The sequence below is a fragment of the Salvelinus alpinus genome, chromosome 9, assembly GCF_045679555.1.
Source record: "Salvelinus alpinus chromosome 9, SLU_Salpinus.1, whole genome shotgun sequence".
Classification (NCBI taxonomy): Eukaryota; Metazoa; Chordata; class Actinopteri; order Salmoniformes; family Salmonidae; genus Salvelinus; species Salvelinus alpinus.
In genome coordinates this window covers 9,262,579-9,282,636 of record NC_092094.1, presented here as the reverse complement: position 1 = coordinate 9,282,636, position 20,058 = coordinate 9,262,579, and the positions used below count along the sequence as shown (strand labels likewise).

General features: G+C 45.0%; 1 protein-coding gene across 1 annotated transcript in view; it reads left to right on the top strand.

Annotated features, from left to right (window-relative positions):
- Positions 1 to 19,333, top strand: part of LOC139584253 (A-type voltage-gated potassium channel KCND2-like) — a 138,697-nt gene extending 119,364 nt beyond the window's left edge. The window contains exons 4-6 of the mRNA XM_071415873.1: positions 3,088 to 3,183; positions 17,747 to 17,964; positions 18,359 to 19,333. Coding sequence (XP_071271974.1) covers positions 3,088 to 3,183; positions 17,747 to 17,964; positions 18,359 to 18,548 — 504 coding nt within the window. The 3' untranslated portion in view covers positions 18,549 to 19,333. The remainder of the gene's footprint in view (positions 1 to 3,087; positions 3,184 to 17,746; positions 17,965 to 18,358) is intronic.
- The last annotated feature ends 725 nt before the right edge of the window (positions 19,334 to 20,058 follow it).

Sequence of the window (20,058 nt, the reverse complement as noted above, 5' to 3'; positions counted from 1 at the left end):
CACTACAACGGTCACTACCGCGTATATGCACTACAAACACGACAACGGTCACTACCGCCTCTATGCACTACAAACACTACAACGGTCACTACCGCCTCTATGCACTACAAACACTACAACGGTCACTACCGCGTATATGCACTACAAACACTACAACGGTCACTACCGCCTCTATGCACTACAAACACTACAACGGTCACTACCGCCTCTATGCACTACAAACACTACAACGGTCACTACCGCGTATATGCACTACAAACACTACAACGGTCACTACCGCCTCTATGCACTACAAACACTACAACGGTCACTACCGCCTCTATGCACTACAAACACTACAACGGTCACTACCGCGTATATGCACTACAAACACGACAACGGTCACTACCGCGTATATGCACTACAAACACTACAACGGTCACTACCGCCTCTATGCACTACAAACACTACAACGGTCACTACCGCCTCTATGCACTACAAACACTACAACGGTCACTACCGCGTATATGCACTACAAACACTACAACGGTCACTACCGCCTCTATGCACTACAAACACTACAACGGTCACTACCGCGTATATGCACTACAAACACGACAACGATCACTACCGCCTCTATGCACTACAAACACTACAACGGTCACTACCGCCTCTATGCACTACAAACACTACAACGGTCACTACCGCCTCTATGCACTACAAACACTACAACGGTCACTACCGCCTCTATGCACTACAAACACTACAACGGTCACTACCGCCTCTATGCACTACAAACACTACAACGATCACTACCGCCTCTATGCACTACAAAACACTACAACGGTCACTACCGCCTCTATGCACTACAAACACTACAACGGTCACTACCGCGTATATGCACTACAAACACTACAACGGTCACTACCGCCTCTATGCACTACAAACACTACAACGGTCACTACCGCCTCTATGCACTACAAACACTACAACGGTCATTTCCGGATCCACAACTCTCTGGAAGAGGTACTGTAACAGAGCCGACCGGTTGGGGGGCTCATCATCGGCCCGTGACCAGTGCTGCATGTCTCTCTGCTCAGAGCCATGTTGTGACCACGGGGGCTGCTTATGGCGTAACATCAGGGGGACTGCTTATGGCATAACACCAGGGTCTGTCGCCCGTTGCTGCTCCCATTCCAGTGCTCCAGTATATTCGGCTTCGTCGTAGACTGTCTTGACAGCGCCACTCACCTCTGTCTCAGCAACAGCATTGACATGCGCTTTCAAAACTCTATCAGGACCAGCTCTCCACTCTGTTACTCCCCCTGCTGGCGAATTGGAGGTATCACTCACATTGACTCATCATAACCAAGCTGTGCTGTCTGTCACACAGGGTGTAGGGTGAAGTTTCCCCTAGATGCTGATCTTCGGTCAGTTTTAAATTTATATTTAAGATTGGGGTGGAAAAGCTGATCCTAGACCTGTACCTAGGGGAAACTTCATCCTGGAGGGTCCAACAGTGTTTGTAGGGAAAAGATAGAAGGAGTCACATAGGTTTCAGCTGAACACCTGGCTGCTTGTCACTCGGTTTACACCTCCTCTGAACTCTGTTGTTTAATTGGTGTATTATGTGTACTGGTCACCCAACCAACTGGTTGAAATGCCATAATAAACTGGACTTCATTTCAACCAGCTTTTCCCATTGGTAGTATATTGTCCAGTTGATGGCTTTGCTGCTACAGACTAACATACACTATATATACAAAAGTATGTGGACACCCCTTCAAATGAGTGGATTCGGATATTTCAGCAACACCCTTTGCCGACAGGTGTATAAAATCGAGCACACCGCCATGCAATCTCCACAGACAAACATTGGCAGTAGAATGGGCCTTACTGAAGAGCTCAGTGACTTTCAACACCGTCATAGGATGCCACCTTTCCAACAAGTCAGTTCGTCAAATTTCTGCTCTGCTACAGCTGCCCTGGTTAACTGTAAGTGATGTTATTGTGAAGTGGAAATGTCTAGGAGCAACAACGGCTCAGCCGTGAAGTGGTAGGCCACACAAGCTCACAGAACGGGGACTGCCGAGTGCTGAAGCGTGTAGCTCATAAAAATCGTCTGCAAGACTCACTAACGAGTTCCAAGCTGCCTCTGGAAGATACATCTACAACAAGAACAGTGAGCAGCCACACACAAACCTAAGATCACCATGTGCAATGTTAAGCATCGGCTGGAGTGGTGTAAAGCTCATCGCCATTGTACTCTGAAGCAGTGGAAATGTGTTCTCTGGAGTGATGAATCACGCTTCACCATCTGGCAGTCAGACGGACAAATCTGGGTTTGGCGGATGCCAGGAGAACGCTACCTGCCCAAATGCACAGCGCAACTGTAAAGTTAGGAGGAGGAGGAATAATAGTCTGGGGCTGTTTTTCATGGTTTGACCTAGGCACCTTAGTTCCAGTGAAGGGAAATCTTAACTCTACAGCATACAATAACATTCTAGATGATTCTGTGCTTCCAACTTTGTGGCAACAGTTTGGGGAAGTCCCTTTCCTGTTTCAGCATGACAATGCCTCCGTGCACAAATCGAGGTCCAACCATAAATGGTTTGTCGAGATCGGTGTGGAAGAACTTGACTGGCCTGCACAGAGCCCTGACCTTAACTCCATCGATCACCTTTGGGATGAATTGGAACACTGACTGCAAGCCAGGCCTAATCGCCCAACATCAGTGCCCGACTACACTAATGCTCTTGTGGCTGAATGGAAGCAAGTCCCTGCAACCATGTCCCAACATCCAGTGGAAAGCCTTCCCAGAAGAGTGGAGGCTGGTAATAGCAGCAAAATAGTGACCAACTCCATATTAATGCTCATGATTTTGGAATGAGATGTTTGACGAGCGGGTGTCAACATACTTTTGGTCATATAGTGTATCTTCCATAGGGTCATCTAAGAACCATTGCAGGCTAGGCTTCTTCATTTCAGCACTGGGTGTGGTTTTCTACAGCTGGCCCATGCCTAACACTCCTCTGCTCAGAGTTTTTCCCTCAGTAATGTTTTGCCCTAATTCCCATTCTCTGTCTTCTTCTCTCTGTGTACCCCAAGGCATCCAAGGAAGCAGGACAGCTCCTAGTGGGAAAACCCAACATTCCCTTTGAGAGCCATCATCACCACCTTCTACACTGCCTGGAGAAGACCACAGTAAGAACACCTTTACCATAACCCCTAACCATAACCTTTACCATAACCCCTAACCATAACCTTTACCATAACCCCTAACCATAACCTTTACCATAACCATAACCCTTAACCCTAACCTTTACCATAACCATAACCATAACCCCTAACCATAACCTTTACCATAAACATAACCATAACCCTTAACCATAACCTTTACCATAACCATAACCCTTAACCATAACCTTTACCATAACCATAACCCTTAACCATAACCTTTACCATAACCATAACCCTTAACCATAACCTTTACCATAACCCTTAACCATAATCTTTACCATAAACATAAACATAACCCCTAACCCTAACCTTTACCATAACCATAACCCTTAACCCTAACCTTTACCATAACCATAACCCTTAACCATAAACTTTACTATAACCCCTAGCCATAACTATAACCATAACCCCTAACCATAACCCCTAACCATAACCCCTAGCCGTAACTATAACCATAACCATAACCCCTAACCATAACCCTTAACCATAACCTTTACCACCCCCTGCTTCCCAGCATGCCTAAGATAACATGTATTCTGCCAGCGCAGTAACGTTGTGCCTTCAAACCAGACAAGCATACTTCATTTTACATGTATGTATAATTCAGAGATATAAAGCCTGTCTCTTATGTTAGCCATGACAAACACACACGCACGCACGCACGCACGCACGCACGCACGCACGCACACACGCACACACACACACACACACACACACACACACACACACACACACACACCCCTACATGCTGTTCTATATGGTAGAATAAATGTCTGCATCATAGCCCTTAGTGCGGCGTGCATTATGTATGTTGACTGAGGAGAAAAACATGAGCAGGAAGCAGGAGAGAGAGAGAAATGCCTTTGTTCCTATGGAACTTTTGTGTGTGTAATGTTTACTGTTAATTTGATTGTTTATTGTCTACTTCATTTGCTTTGGCAATGTTAACATATGTTTCCCATGCAAAATAAAGCCCTTAAATTGAACTTGAATTGAGAGACAGAGACAGAGAATAACTAATGTGGGATATGCGTCAACAGAAACCTTGGGAAAACCCTCTGCATTATCATTAACAGCAGACTCGTACATTTCCTCAGTGAAAACAATGTACTGAGCAAATTGTCAAATTGGCTTTTTACCAAATTATCCAACGAGAGACCACGTATTCCCCCTGCACACCCTAATTGACAAACAAACCAATAAAAACAAAGGCCAAGTCTTCTCATGCTTTGTAGATTTCAAGAAAAGCCTTCAACTCAATTTGGCATGAGTGTCTAGTATACAAATTGATGGAAAGTGGTGTTGGGGAAAAACATACGACATTATGAAATCCATGTACACAAACAACAAGTGTGCGGTTAAAATAGGCAAAAAGACACACATTTCTTCCCACAGGGCCGTGGGGTGAGATAGGGATGCAGCTTAAAACTTCTTATGGCTGCAATCCCATTAACGGGATGATATGACAACAGCCAGTGAAAGTGCAGGGCGCCATATTCAAACAACAGAAATCTCATAATTAAAATTCCTCAAACATACATGTATCTTATACAATTTTAAAGGTAATCTTGTTGTTAATCCCACCAAAGTGTCCGATTTCAAATAGGCTTTACAGCGAAAGCACCACAAACGATTATGTAGGTCACCGCCAAATCACAGAAAACACAGCCATTTTTCCAGCAAAAAACAGATATAGAGATAAAATTAATCACTAACCTTTGATGATCTTCATCAGATGACACTCATAGGACTTCATGTTACACAATACATATACATGTATGTTTTGTTCGATAAAGTTCATATTTATATCCAAAAACCTCAGTTTACATTGGTGCCATGTTCAGAAATGCCCTCAAAATATCCGGAGAAATTGCAGAGAGCCACGTAAAATAACATAAATACTCATCATAAACTTTGATGAAAGATACATGTTTTACATAGAATTAAAGATACACTTGTTCTTAATGCAACCGCTGTGTCAGATTTCAAAAAGCTTTACGGCAAAAGCACAATATTCAATAATCTGAGAACAGCGTTCAGCCACAAAAAGAAGCCATACAGTTACCCGCCAAATTGTGCAGTCAACAAAACTCATAAATAGTATCATAAATCTTCACTTACCTTTGCTGATCTTCATCGGAATGCACTCCCAGGACTCCCACTTCAACAAGAAATGTTTGTTTTGTTCGGTAATGTCCATCATTTATGTCCAAATAGCTATTTTTGTTAGCGTGTTTGGTAAACAAATCCAAAGTCAGGAAGCGCATTCACTAAAAGCAGACGAAATGTCAAAAAGTTCCATAACAGTCAGTAGAAACATGTCAAACGATGTATTGAATCAATCTTTAGAATGTTTTTAACATAAATCTTCAATAACGTTCCAACCGGAGAATTTCATTGCCTTCAGATGTGCGATGGAACAGAGCTCCCTCTCATGTGAACGCGCATGGTCAGAGCATGGTCACCTCATGGCAGACCTGACTCATTCCTGTCTCCTTCGGCCCCACTTCACAGTAGAGGCATCAGACAAGGTTCTACAGACTGTTGACATCTAGTGGAAGCCGTAGGAAGTGCAAACAGATCCATATCCCACTGTGTATTCAATAGGGGCTGGGTTGAAAATCGACCAACCTCAGATTTCCCACTTCCTGTTTGGATTTTTTCTCAGGTTTTTGCCTGCCATATGAGTTCTGTTATACTCACAGACATCATTCAAACAGTTTTAGAAACGTCAGAGTGTTTTCTATCCAATACTAATAATAATATGCATATATTAGCAACTGGGACTGAGGAGCAGGCAGTTTACTATGGGCACCTCTGGGCACCTTTCATCCAAGCTACTCAATACTGCCCCTGCAGCCATAAGAAGTTAAGACTCACCCTCTTCAACATATATATAAACGAATTGGCGAGGGCACTAGAACAGTCTGCAGTACCCGGCCTCACCCTACTAGAATTGATTAAAAATGGCCCGGTTGAAATGGCTCACCAACCAAGAATTCACAAAATGGGACAAACACCAAATTGAGACGGCATGCAGAATTTTGCAAAAATATCCTCAGTGTTCAACGTAAAACACCAAATAATGCATGCAGAGCAGAATTAGGCTGATTCCCGCCAATTATCAAAATCCAGAAAAGAGCTGTTAAATTCTACAACCACCTAAAAGGAAGCTATTCCCAAACCTTCCATAACAAAGCCATCACCTACAGAGAGATGAACCTGGAGAAGAGTCCCCTAAGCAAGCTGGTCCTGCGGCTCTGTTCACTAACACAAACAGACCCCACAGAGCCCCAGGACAGCAACACAATTAGACCCGACCAAATCATGAGAAAACAAAGAGATAATTACTTGACACATTGGAAAGAATTAACAAAAAAACTGAGCAAACTCGAATTCTATTTGGCCCTAAACAGAGAGTACACAGTGGCAGAATACCTGACCACTGTAACTGACCCAAACTTAGGGAAAGCTTTGACCATGTACAGACTCAGTGAGCATAGCCTTGCTATTGAGAAAGGCCGCCATAGGCAGACCTGGCTCTCAAGAGAAGACAGGCTATGAGCACACTGCCCACAAAATGAGGTGGAAACTGAGATGCACTTCCTAACCTCCTGCCAAATGTATGACCATATTAGAGACACATATTTCCCTTAGATTACACAGATCCACAAAGAATTAGAAAACAAACCCAATTTTGATAAACTCCCATATCTAATGGGTGAAATATCACAGTGTGCCATCATAGCAGCAAGATTTGTGACCTGTTGCCACAAGAAAAGGGCAACCAGTGAAGAACAAACGCCATTGTAAATACAACTGTATTCATGTTTATTTATATTCCCTTTTGTACTTTAACCATTTGCACATCGTTATAACACTGTATCATATATACATAATATGACATTTGTAATCTTTTGGAACTTCTATGAGTGTAATGTTTACTTTTCATTTTTATTGTTTATTTCACGTTTGTATATTATCTACTTCACTTACTTTGGTAATGTTAACATATGTTTCCCATGCCAATAAAGCCCCTTGAATTGAGAGAGCGAGAGAGCGAGAGCAAGAGCAAGAGCAAGAGAGAGCTTGGTTGCTTGCCGATTCTCCACACTTCTCCCACAGAACAAGTGTAAGCATTGGCTGAAGGGACTTTTCCACCATTGTTAAGTCCATCACGGAATGTGCAACTTCCAACTTCAGGAGAAGGGTGGAGCTGTTCCCTCCCCTCCGTCCTTGTTTACTCCCCTTAGAAGATCTGATTGGACGGGATATATAAAAAAGCATTATGATGGGATCTAGGTGGAGCTGACCTTTACACCTACTCAATTGTTTCAGATTGATGAATGGGAGGGAACTACGGAAAATGGGAGGGAACATCTTCCTGAAAAATATACAATTTCATTTTAGCCATTTAGCAGACTCTCTTATCCAGAGTGACTTACATTAGTGCATTAATCTTAAAATACAGTAGCTAGGTCAGACAACAGTTGCAGTAATTACATTACATTACATTACATTAAAGAGGCTATCAGCAAAGTCAGTGCTAGTTTTAATTTTTTTTTATTGTGGTGGGTAAGACTGAGGTGTCATATTTAAGATACTCTTTGAAGAGGTAGAGTTTCAGGCATTAGCGGAAGATGGGCAGTGACTCTGCTGTCCTAGCAGTGGAGGCTGGTGGGAGGAGCAATAGGAGGACAGGCTCATTGTAATGGCTGGAATGGAATCAATGGAAAGGTATCGAACACATAAAACATATGGAAACCACGTTTGAGTACTTTTCATTTAATACTTTCTAGCCATTACAATGAGCCATGTCCTCCTAAAGCTCCTCCCACCAGCCTCCTCAGTGTCCTAGCATCAGGGGGAAGCTGCTTCCACCATTGGGGTGCCAGGACAGAAAAGAGCTTTAGGGACGGCCAAGAGACCAAAAGGTGGCAGAAAGGAGTGAGGTTGGGATGTAGGCTTTGAGCATAGTCTGAAGGTAGAGAGGGGCAGTTCCCCTTGCTGCTCCGTAGGCAAGCACCTTTGTCTTGTAGTGGATCCGAGCTTCCACTGAGAGCCAATGGAGTGTACGGGGGACCGGGGTGACATGGGAGCTGCAGCTTTCTGGATAAATTGCTGGGGTTTAATGTCACGAGTTGGGAGCCAACAGAGAGTTGTAGTAGTTCAGATGCCTGGATTAGGACCTGCACTCTTTCCTGTGTGAGGAAAGGTCGTACTCTACGGATGTTGTAGAACATGAGCCTGCAGGAGCGAGTCACTGTTTATATATTTGCAGAGAATTACAGGGCGTTGTCCAGGGTCACGCCAAGGTTCTTTTCACTCTGGGAGGGGGGCACTGTGGTAGTTGTCGACCGTGATGGAGAGGTCTTGGAGCGTGCAGGCCTTCCCCGGGAGGAGGAGCAGCTCTGTCTTGTCGAGCTTGAGCTTGAGGTGGTGGACTGAAATCCAAGCTGAGATATCTGCCAGGAACGCAGAGATGCATGTCGCCACCTGGGTGTTAGAAGGGGGAATGAGAGAAGTTGAGTGTCATCTGCATAGCAATGATAGGAGAGACGATGGGGGGATATAACAGAGCCAAGTGACTTGGTGTATAGAGAGAAGATGAGAGGAGCTAGAACCAAGCCCCGGGGGACACTATTAGTGATAACACGTGGTGCAGACACAGATCCTCTCCAAGCCACCTGGTAGGACGCCCAGCCCTGAGAGGGTGGAGAGGAGGAGCTGATGGTTCACGGTGTTGAAGGCAGTGGATAGATCTAGGAGGATGAGAACAGAGGAGAGAGAGTCAGCATTGGCAGAGCGGAGAGCCTCTGTGAAAAAAGTGGAGAGCAGTCTCAGTTGAGTGACCCGTCTTGAAGCCTGACTGTTCAGGGTCAAGAAGGTCATTCTGAGAGAGATAACAAGAGAGTTGATCAGAAACAGCACGCTCAAGTGTTTTGGAAAGAAAAGAAAGAAGGGATACCAGTCTGTAGTTTGACATCAGAGGGATCAAGGGTTGGTTTCTTGTGGAGGGGAGCGACTCTGGACATCTTGAAGTCAGAGGGGACGCAGCCAGTGGTCAGGGATGAGTTAATGAGGGAAGTGAGGAATGGGAGGTCTCCAAAGAAAAGGGGATGGGGTCAAGTGGGCAGGTGGGCAGGCGGCTGGACATCACTAGTCGCAGGATTTCATCTGGAGAGAGAAGGTAGAAAGAGGTCAAGGCGTAGGGTAGTTCTGTGTGAGTGGGACCAGTGGACTCAGTAGGCTGTGTGAATAAGGAGTGGATGACGTCAAAGAAAGTGGTTGACAAAGTCGTCTGCAGAGAGAGAGGAGTTTGAAAAGAGTTTCCCAGGTTTGGAGGCAGAGGCGTGGAATTTAGAGTGATAGAAAGCGGCTTTAGCAGTGGAAACAGAAGAAAAAGTTAATGTAAGGAAGGTAAGGTAATGGAAGGAAGTTTGGTTTTCCTCCATTTTTGCTCAGCTGCCCGCAGCTCTATTCTGTGAGCCACGCAGTGAGTCACTCAGCCACAGAGCAGGAGGGGAGGATCGAGCAGGTTGGGAGGAAAGTGGACAGTGAAAATCAAAAGGAGACAGAAAGGGAGGAGAGTAGGGTCAAAGAGGCAGGAGAGAGAGAGAGTCAGGAGACAGCAGGGAGAAGGATTTAGGAGAAGGGAGAGATTAGTGGGAGAGAGAGAGACGATTAAAATACCATCTGGTTAGGGGCTTAGTGGGTAGGGAGAGAGGGAGAAAAAAATGAGATTGAAGGCACCCAGTAGGATAAATGGTGAGCCATCGTAGGGAAATTTGCTTATCAAGGTGTCACACTCATTGAGGAACTCTCCAAGGTCACCTGGTGGCCGTTAGATGGCAACAATGTTAAGTTTCAGTGAACAAGTGGACAAGTTACATTCAATTGAGGAGATGGAAAGGTGAGAGTGGGGCGAGAAAATCGAAAATATCAATTCAGGAGAAATAAGTATCCCTGTGACACCACCACAATGACCAGATGCTCTCGGAATATGAGAGTTCACATAGTCAGATGAAGAGAGAGCAGCTGGAGTAGGAGTGTTTTCTGGGGTATGTGGACAAAGGTGTGTGGACAACCTTTCAAATGAGTGGAAACGAATATTTCAGCAACACCTGTTGCTGACAGGTGTATAAAATCGAGCACACAGCCATAGAATAAAAAATACAAATTCAAGATCAGCCGCGAAGTGGTAGGCCACACAAGCTCACAGAACGGGACCGCCGAGTGCTAAAGCGCGTAATGCGTAAAAATGGTCTGTCCACGGTTGCAACACTCACTACCCAGTTCCAAACTGCCTCCGGAAGCAACGTCAGCACAAGAACGGTTCGTCGGGAGCTTCATGAAATGGGTTTCCATGGCCAAGCAGCCGCACACAAACCTAAGATCACCATGTGCAATGCCAAAAGTTGTCTGGAGCGGTGTAAAGCTCACCGCCATTGGACTCTGGAGCAGTTGAAACGCGCTCTCTAAAGTGATGAATCATGCTTCACCATCTGGCAGTCTGATGGACGAATCTGGGTTTGGCGGATGCCAGGAGAACGCTACCTGCCAGAATGTAAAGTGCCAACTATAAAGTTTGGTGGAGGACAAATAATGGTCTGGGGCTGTTTTTCATGGTTCGGGCTAGGCCCGAATGTTTGGGGAAGGCCCTTTCCTGTTTCAGGATGACAATGCCCCCTGTGCACAAAGCGAGGTCCATACAGAAATGGTTTGTCGAGATCGGTGTGGATGAACTTGACTGGCCTGCACTGAGCCCTGACCTCAACCCCATCGAACACCTTTGGGATGAATTGGAATACTGACTATGAGCCAGGCCTAATTGCCCAACATCAGTGCCCGACCTCACTAATGCTCTTGTGGCTGAATGGAAGAAAATCCCCACAGCAATGTTCAATCTAGTGGATAGCCTTCCCAGAAAAGTGGAGGCTGTTATAGCAGCGAAGACGGTACCAACTCCATATTAATGCCCATGATTTTGGAATGAGATGTTAAACGAGCAGGTGTCCACATACTTTTGGCCATGTAGTGTATTTCTCTGTCAGGGCCAAAACGTTGGGATGCTTTAGGGTGACAAAGGCTGAGATGAACTATCCTTTTTGCACACAGACTGGCAGTTCCAGAGGCTGTCGGAGACTAAGAATTCCATATGGGTTGTGCGTGCAGGGTACACTAGATTAGAAGGGTAGCAGCCACGGGGTGGGAAGCGTCTGTAAAGCCTACAGAGCGAACAGGGATAGAAGGCATACTTTACAAAGCTACAAAAGAGCAAAATTAGATAATCTGAAAAAAATGAATAATTGCTAACACTAATTGCTGATTGCCTAGCAGAGGTGAAGGACACGCCTCTCAGCACTAATTGATGATTGCCTAGCAGAGGTGAAGGACACGCCTCTCAGCACTAATTGATGATTGCCTAGCAGAGGTGAAGAAAAATACCTCCTCCAACAGACACACCCACCAATTATCAGAACACTATCACAACTGACCTGAAATCAGTCAAAGTCAATGTCCCAACACTTTAAAGTCAGAAGTACTGAGAATTCAGCAGTTGAAACAGCACTGATTAAGTAGGCTAGGAGGTAGATCACCAACCTTTTATGAGTCAAGATCACTTTCGCAGTCAAAAAGTAAGCCGAGATCTACCGCTCAGATTTTTTTTTAACATATAGTATATATATATATTTTTTTTTACATGAACCTAATTCAAATTTGGTTTGTGCAGTAGGCCTAATACATTATCACAGCATATTGGCTCTTTTCCTGGCCTGCCAATGTTGTTCTTAGACCATATTATATTTAAAACTGTAAAGTCCATGGAGAATAAGAGCACCTCCTCCCAGCTGCCCACTGCACTGAGGCTAGGAAACACGGTCACCACCGATAAATCCACGATAATCGAGAATTTCAATAAGCATTTCTCTATGGCTGGCCATGCTTTCCTCCTGGCTATCCCCAACCCCGGCCAACAGCTCCGCACCCCCCGCAGCTACTTGCCCAAGCCTCCCCAGCTTCTCCTTCACCCAAATCCAGATAGCAGATGTTCTGAAAGAACTGCGAAACCTGAACCCGTATAAATCAGCTGGGCTAGACAGTCTGGACCCTCTCTTTCTAAAATTATCCGCCGCATTGTTGCAACCCCTATTACCAGTCTGTTCAACCTCTCTTTCGTATCGTCCGAGATCCCTAAAGATTGGAAAGCTGCCGCGGTCATCCCCCTCTTTAAAGGGGGGGGACACTCTAGACCCAAACTGTTATAGACCTATATCCATCCTGCCCTGCCTTTCTAAAGTCTTCGAAAGCCAAGTTAATAAACAGATCACTGACCATTTCGAATTCCACAGTACCTTCTCCGCTGTGCAATCCGGTTTCCGAGCTGGTCACGGGGCCACCTCAGCCACGCTCAAGGTCCTAAACGACATCATAACCAACAACGATAAGAGACAATACTGTGCAGCCGTCTTCATCGACCTGGCCAAGGCTTTCGACTCTGTCAATCACCGTATCCTTATCAGCAGACTCAACATCCTTGGTTTCTCAAATGACTGCCTCGCCTGGTTCACCAACTACTTCTCAGACAGAGTTCAGTGTGTCAAATCGGAGTGCCTGTTGTCCGGACCTCTGGCAGTCTCTATGGGGGTGCCACAGGGTTCAATTTTCGGGCCGACTCTTTTCTCTGTATATATCAATGATGTCGCTCTTGCTGCTGGTGAGTCTCTGATCCACCTCTACGCAGACGACACCATTTTGTATACATCTGGCCCTTCTTTGGACACTCCAAACAAGCTTCAATGCCATACAACACTCCTTCTGTGGCCTCCAATTGCTCTTAAACGCTAGTAAAACCAAATGCATGCTTTTCAACCGTTCGCTGCCCGCCCCCGCCTGCCCGTCTAGCCTCACTACTCTGGACGGTTCTGACTTAGAATATGGGGACAACTACAAATGCCTAGGTGTCTTGCTAGACTGTAAACTCTCCTTCCAGACTCATATTAAACTCAAAATTAAATCTAGAATCGGCATTCTATTTCGCAACAAAGCCTCCTTCACTCACGCCGCCAAACATACCCTTGTAAAATTGACTATCCTACCGATCCTCGACTTCGGCGATGTCATTTACAAAATAGCTTCCAATACTCTACTCAGCAAACTGGATGCAGTCTATCACAGTGCCATCCGTTTTGTTACCAAAGCCCCTTATACCATTCACCACTGCGACCTGTATGCTCTAGTCGGCTGGCCCTCGCTACATATTCGTCGCCAGACCCACTGGCTCCAGGTCATCTGTAAGTCTATGCTAGGTAAAGCTCTGCCATTTCTCAGCTCACTGGTCACGATAACAACACCCACCCGTAGCACGCGCTCCAGCAGGTATATCTCATTGGTCGTCCCCAAAGCCAACACCTCCTTTGGCCACCTTTCCTTCCAGTTCTCTGCTGCCAATGACTGGAACGAATTGCAAAAATCGCTGAAGCTGGAGACTTATATTTCCCTCACTAACTTAAAACATCAGCTATCTGAGCAGCTAACCAATCGCTGCAGCTGTACATACAGTGAGGGAAAAAAGTATTTGATCCCCTGCTGATTTTGTACGTTTGCCCACTGACAAAGAAATTATCAGTCTATAATTTTAATGGTAGGTTTATTTGAACAGTGAGAGACAGAATAACAACAAAAATATCCAGAAAAATGCATGTCAAAAATTTTATAAATTGATTTGCATTTTAATGAGGGAAATAAGTATTTGACCCCTTCTCAATCAAAAAAGATTTCTGGCTCCCAGGTGTCTTTCATACAGGTAACGAACGGAGATTAGGAGCACACTCTTAAAGGGAGTGCTCCTAATCTCAGTTTCTTACCTGTATAAAAGATACCTGTCCACAGAAGCAATCAATCAATCAGATTCCAAACTCTCCACCATGGCCAAGACCAAAGAGCTCTCCAAGGATGTCAGGGACAAGATTGTAGACCTACACAAGGCTGGAATTGGCTACAAGACCATCGCCAAGCAGCTTGGTGAGAAGGTGACAACAGTTTCTATGATTATTCGCAAATGGAAGAAACACAAAAGAACTGTCAATCTCCCTCAGCCTGGGGCTCCATGCAAGATCTCACCTCGTGGAGTTGCAATGATCATGAGAACGGTGAGGAATCAGCCCAGAACTACACAGGAGGATCTTGTCAATGATCTCAAGGCAGCTGGGACCATAGTCATCAAGAAAACAATTGGTAACACACTATGCCGTGAAGGACTGAAATCCTGCAGCGCCCGCAAGGTCCCCCTGCTCAAGAAAGCACATATACATGCCCGTCTGAAGTTTGCCAATGAACATCTGAATGATTCAGAGGACAACTGGGTGAACGTGTTGTGGTCAGATGAGACCAAAATGGAGTTCTTTGGCATCAACCCAACTTGCCGTGTTTGGAGGAGGAGGAATGCTGCCTATGACCCCAAGAAACCATCCCCACCGTCAAACATGGAGGTGGAAACATTATGCTTTGGGGGTGTTTTTCTGCTAAAGGGACAGGACAACTTCACCGCATCAAAGGGACGATGGACGGAGCCATGTACCGTCAAATCTTGGGTGAAAACCTCCTTCCCTCAGCCAGGGTATTGAAAATGGGTCGTGGATAGGTATTCCAGCATGACAATGACCCAAAACACACGGCCAAGGCAACAAAGGAGTGGCTCAAGAAGAAGCACATTAAGGTCCTGGAGTGGCCTAGCCAGTCTCCAGACCTTAATCCCATAGAAAATCTGTGGAGGGAGCTGAAGGTTCGAGTTGCCAAACGTCAGCCTCGAAACCTTAATGACTTGAAGAAGATCTGCAAAGAGGAGTGGGACAAAATCCCTCCTGAGATGTGTGCAAACCTGGTGGCCAACTACAAGAAACGTCTGACCTCTGTGATTGCCAACAAGGGTTTTGCCACCAAGTACTAAGTCATGTTTTGCAGAGGGGTCAAATACTTATTTCCCTCATTAAAATGCAAATCAATTCATAACATTTTTGACATGCGTTTTTCTGGATTTTTTTGTTGATATTCTGTCTCTCACTGTTCAAATAAACCTACCATTAAAATTATAGACTGATCATTTCTTTGTCAGTGGGCAAACGTACAAAATCAGCAGGGGATCAAATACTTTTTTCCCTCACTGTATATCCCATCTGTAAATAGCACACCCAATCTACCTACCTCATCCCCGTATTGTTTTTATTTACTTTTCTGCTCTTTTGCACACCACTATTTCTACTTGCACATCATCATCTGCTCATCTATCACTCCAGTGTTAATTTGCTAAACTGTAATTATTTCGCTACTATGGCCTATTTATTGCCTTACCTACTCATGCTATTTGCACACACTGTATATAGACTTTCTTTTTTTCTATTGTGTTATTGACTGTACGCTTGTTTATTCCATGTGTAACTCTGTGTTGTTGTTTGTGTCGCACTGCTTTGCTTTATCTTGGCCAGGTCGCAGTTGTAAATGAGAACTTGTTCTCAACTAGCCTACCTGGTTAAATAAAGGTGAAATAAAATAAATAAAAACGTATTTTTTTAAATAAAGAAACTTGAGTTTTGATAACAAAATAGATCAGTTGGTGTGAGGCACATCTGAGCATAAATTTTAATAATTTACAAATAATTAGCTTTTTTATTTTACTGGACTGATGGTACCTGCATCTGATGGTCATGGTGCTTTCAAGACAACTGGGAACTCTAAGAAAGAAGATGAGGTTAAATCATGACGTCAGGTCGGAAAGTCGGTGCTCTAAAAAGATGCCCGAGTTTCCGACTTGGAATTCCGAGTTGGATGACCATTCTAAACCATTTTTCCCTGTCGGATCCCGTTTTTTCCCGAGTTCCCAGTTGTCTTAAATGCGCTGAGGTCGGAAGACGGAGATTACCGAGTTCCCAGTTGTTTTGAACAAGGCATTAGGCTCAGCGGAGGGAGGGAGCGAGCAGAAGAGTGTTAGCTCACGGCCCCTGCTTTCTCCTTATTTTCCTCCAATGAGACTGACCAGAGAGAGGGGACACAGTCTTCCACCTGATGGCAAAACTCAAGTTAAAATGCAGGACTACACTTGGCTACTCATTCATTGCAGCTGCAGCGCGAGTGGAAGAAGGGACAACCGCGTTTTATGTTTTGTAATAGTGCTGAATAAAAACGGTGTTGATAGTGCTGAATAAAAACTTAGACATGAACTCACTCATAAAAACAGCAGCCCTTTGCTGACAGTCGCTCTCTCATCAAGCTATTAAAAGTTATGAAATCTCACTAAAGGCTTGTATCAATCTTTGCTGTGGCTGTGGGTTGGGAAAACTGTAGGCACATTGATTTGAGCTATCACATTGGCATTGGTCAGAGCAGTAGGTGCTCTCCTTTAGCCACAGGTCTCCCAGTCCGCCAGGTAAGCAGAGATTGTCTTTTCAGACAAAGAAATGGTTTAAAATGAGAACACTTTGCCTACCCGGTGTGCAGGGGTTCTGAATCAAGTGCACCTACCACCAACAGCGCAACACAATTTTTTTTTAAAGGAGCGCAAGCCTTTATCGTTGGCCTTTCAACAGAAATATTTGGTGATCAACTAGGAATGCCTTGAAGGTTGACCGGTTGGTGACCACTGAGGTATAGGGAGAGCACTTGCCAGATTATACCAAAGACAAAATTGATTTAAAGACAATAATATACTTGCTACTCTTGCAGAGACGGGTTGTCTTCACAGGCTATAGAGGGTGAATCTAAAATTGTATTCCCTTTATTCCTCATTTCCTCTTTCCTCGTCTCCTTCTCAAAACGCGCTGGAGGAGAAGAACCGAAGAACCTTGGATCTTCTCCTCCAATGCATTTTTTGAGAAGGAGGCAAGGAGAGAATGTGCGGAATAAGCTATTGCTATTCACCCATGATGGTTTCATAATGCCATCTGGTGGTGCAGTCTGGGTCATACGCTCAGTTGACCTTCAAGTCGTATTACCCATTCAACACACAGGAAAAGAGGAACAGCTTCACAGATGGTCCTTGATGTGGACGTCTGGGCCGGGACAATATGCTTCTATTCCCCTGGTATTACTTTATCATTTAAATGAATCATCAAAACACTGTTGCTATGGTTTTGACGTAGGTATTTGTCTCTTTACCAAAAAAAATTGGCCAATTGTGGGTCGTTAAAGCACAGCAGGTGATTAAAGCTATGTGCATGATTAAAAGAAAGAGGTAAACAACTTTATTATTAGCCCTCTGGGAAAATTGGTTTTGCAGCAAAATCCTGTCCGTAAAAACAACAGACATTTCACAGGGAATAAGAGACTGATGTCACTTTAAATGATAGGACTGGGTCATACTAATGACTGGAATGGAAAGGTATCGTTCACATAGAAAACATGAAATGTGTTTTGATACAGTTACATTCATTCCAATTCATCCATTACAAGGAGCCCATCCTCCCAATTTCGCCATCCACCAGCCTCCGCTATGGCCATTGATTTCCATGTCTCTTTCTCTCTCTCTCTCCAGAATCATGAGTTTATTGACGAGCAGACTTTCGAGACCAACTGTATGGAGGTAACCATGGTGAACAAATCCGGATCTCGAGCCTCGTCCCTGTCGTCGTCTCCCTCCGGCCTGTCGTCCTGCTGCTCCAGACGACACAGGAAGAAGAGCTCCAGTCTGCCCAACTGTAACAACCAGGAGCTTTCCACCATCCAGATCAGAGAGAGGCCTGTGGTCAACAGGTAGTCGCACAGACAGATCCACACACAAACACATAGGAGTGTCGTAAGCACTCTTGCATGGGCCACATGTATTAACGCTCACATGTGTACACACACACACACACACACACACACACACACACACACACACACACACACACACACACACACACACATACACACACACACACATACATACACACACACACACACACTCACACACACATTCAAACACCCCCCCCCCCCCCCACACACATCAACCCCTTCACATACACACATACACACAAGCTCACACAGCAAATAAACACACAAACACACAAGCATAAACAGTCAAGTGCATGAACACACACACACACAAGCACACACACACACACACACCTCACCCCTCTGTCTCTCTCTGTCCTCTCCCCTACAGTCGCTCCAGCCTGAACGCCAAACTAGACTCTGAGACGGTGCCGTTGAAGAGCGAGCCCTACATCACCACCTCCGTGGTCAACCTGCGTCCCGCCCCTCTCCCATTGGTGACATCATCAGACGGTGACGGATCCACCAGCTCCACCGTCAATTATTCTCAGAGCAACATTGTCAGAGTGTCGGCCTTGTAGATGTCAACTGTCAGTCAAGGTCTGTTTGGCTGACTGTTTGGCTGACATCATGGAAAACTGTTTGGCTAACTGGTCTCAAGGAGAAACAGCAGCAGGAGAGAGAGAGAGAGAGAAACCACTAATTGACGGACGGTCATCCTGCCAGAATCCCGCTAATTTCCTGCAATTCTACACATTTTGCAATGTCAATAATATCTGAGTGAGTGACTAACAAAATCAATGGGGGCCCCCCTGTAGGTCAGGGCCCCTGGACACGTGCCCTGCGTTCCTGGTCGGTATTCGGCCATGATTACTACTAGTTTAGATACCGTAAAACTTCAATTAATAGCCTAGCCGTTTATTTTCTTAAATCACTGAACACAACAGGCGCTTATTAGAGAGACAGGCTTATCTGTGACCAAGACGTCTATTTCCTTAATGCACACAGCTTTTTTGCTCATTTGCATAGTTAAATTAGTAGTTAAATGTTGAATTCCAGCATTCACGTCCATCATTATAATCAACTTCTTTATTTCCTGCTCTACTGTGTTATAATTTACACACATTGTATTTCAATATATATATTCTTTTTTTTTAACATTTCCTTGACAGGATAATTATTCTCCTCTTTGACTGTGCATTTTCGGTAGTTCCTACTTTCGCCACTAGATCAGCCGATTTCTAGGGGTCTATACTCCCAAAGTTGTTGACTGTTTTTATGCTTGCCAGTAAGGTATCAGTCCTCAGCTGTTATCAGCCAATGGCTAGCAGTTCCTCAGCTGTTATCAGCCAATGGCTAGCAGTCCTCAGCTGTTATCAGCCAATGGCTAGCAGTTCCTCAGCTGTTATCAGCCAATGGCTAGCAGTCCTCAGCTGTTATCAGCCAATGGCTAGCAGTCCTCAGCTGTTATCAGCCAATGGCTAGCAGTCCTCAGCTGTTATCAGCCAATGGCTAGCAGTCCTCAGCTGTTATCAGCCAATGGCTAGCAGTCCTCAGCTGTTATCAGCCAATGGCTAGCAGTTCCTCAGCTGTTATCAGCCAATGGCTAGCAGTCCTCAGCTGTTATCAGCCAATGGCTAGCAGTTCCTCAGCTGTTATCAGCCAATGGCTAGCAGTCCTCAGCTGTTATCAGCCAATGGCTAGCAGTCCTCAGCTGTTATCAGCCAATGGCTAGCAGTCCTCAGCTGTTATCAGCCAATGGCTAGCAGTCCTCAGCTGTTATCAGCCAATGGCTAGCAGTCCTCAGCTGTTATCAGCCAATGGCTAGCAGTCCTCAGCTGTTATCAGCCAATGGCTAGCAGTCCTCAGCTGTTATCAGCCAATGGCTAGCAGTCCTCAGCTGTTATCAGCCAATGGCTAGCAGTCCTCAGCTGTTATCAGCCAATGGCTAGCAGTCCTCAGCTGTTATCAGCCAATGGCTAGCAGTTCCTCAGCTGTTATCAGCCAATGGCTAGCAGTCCTCAGCTGTTATCAGCCAATGGCTAGCAGTCCTCAGCTGTTATCAGCCAATGGCTAGCAGTTCCTCAGCTG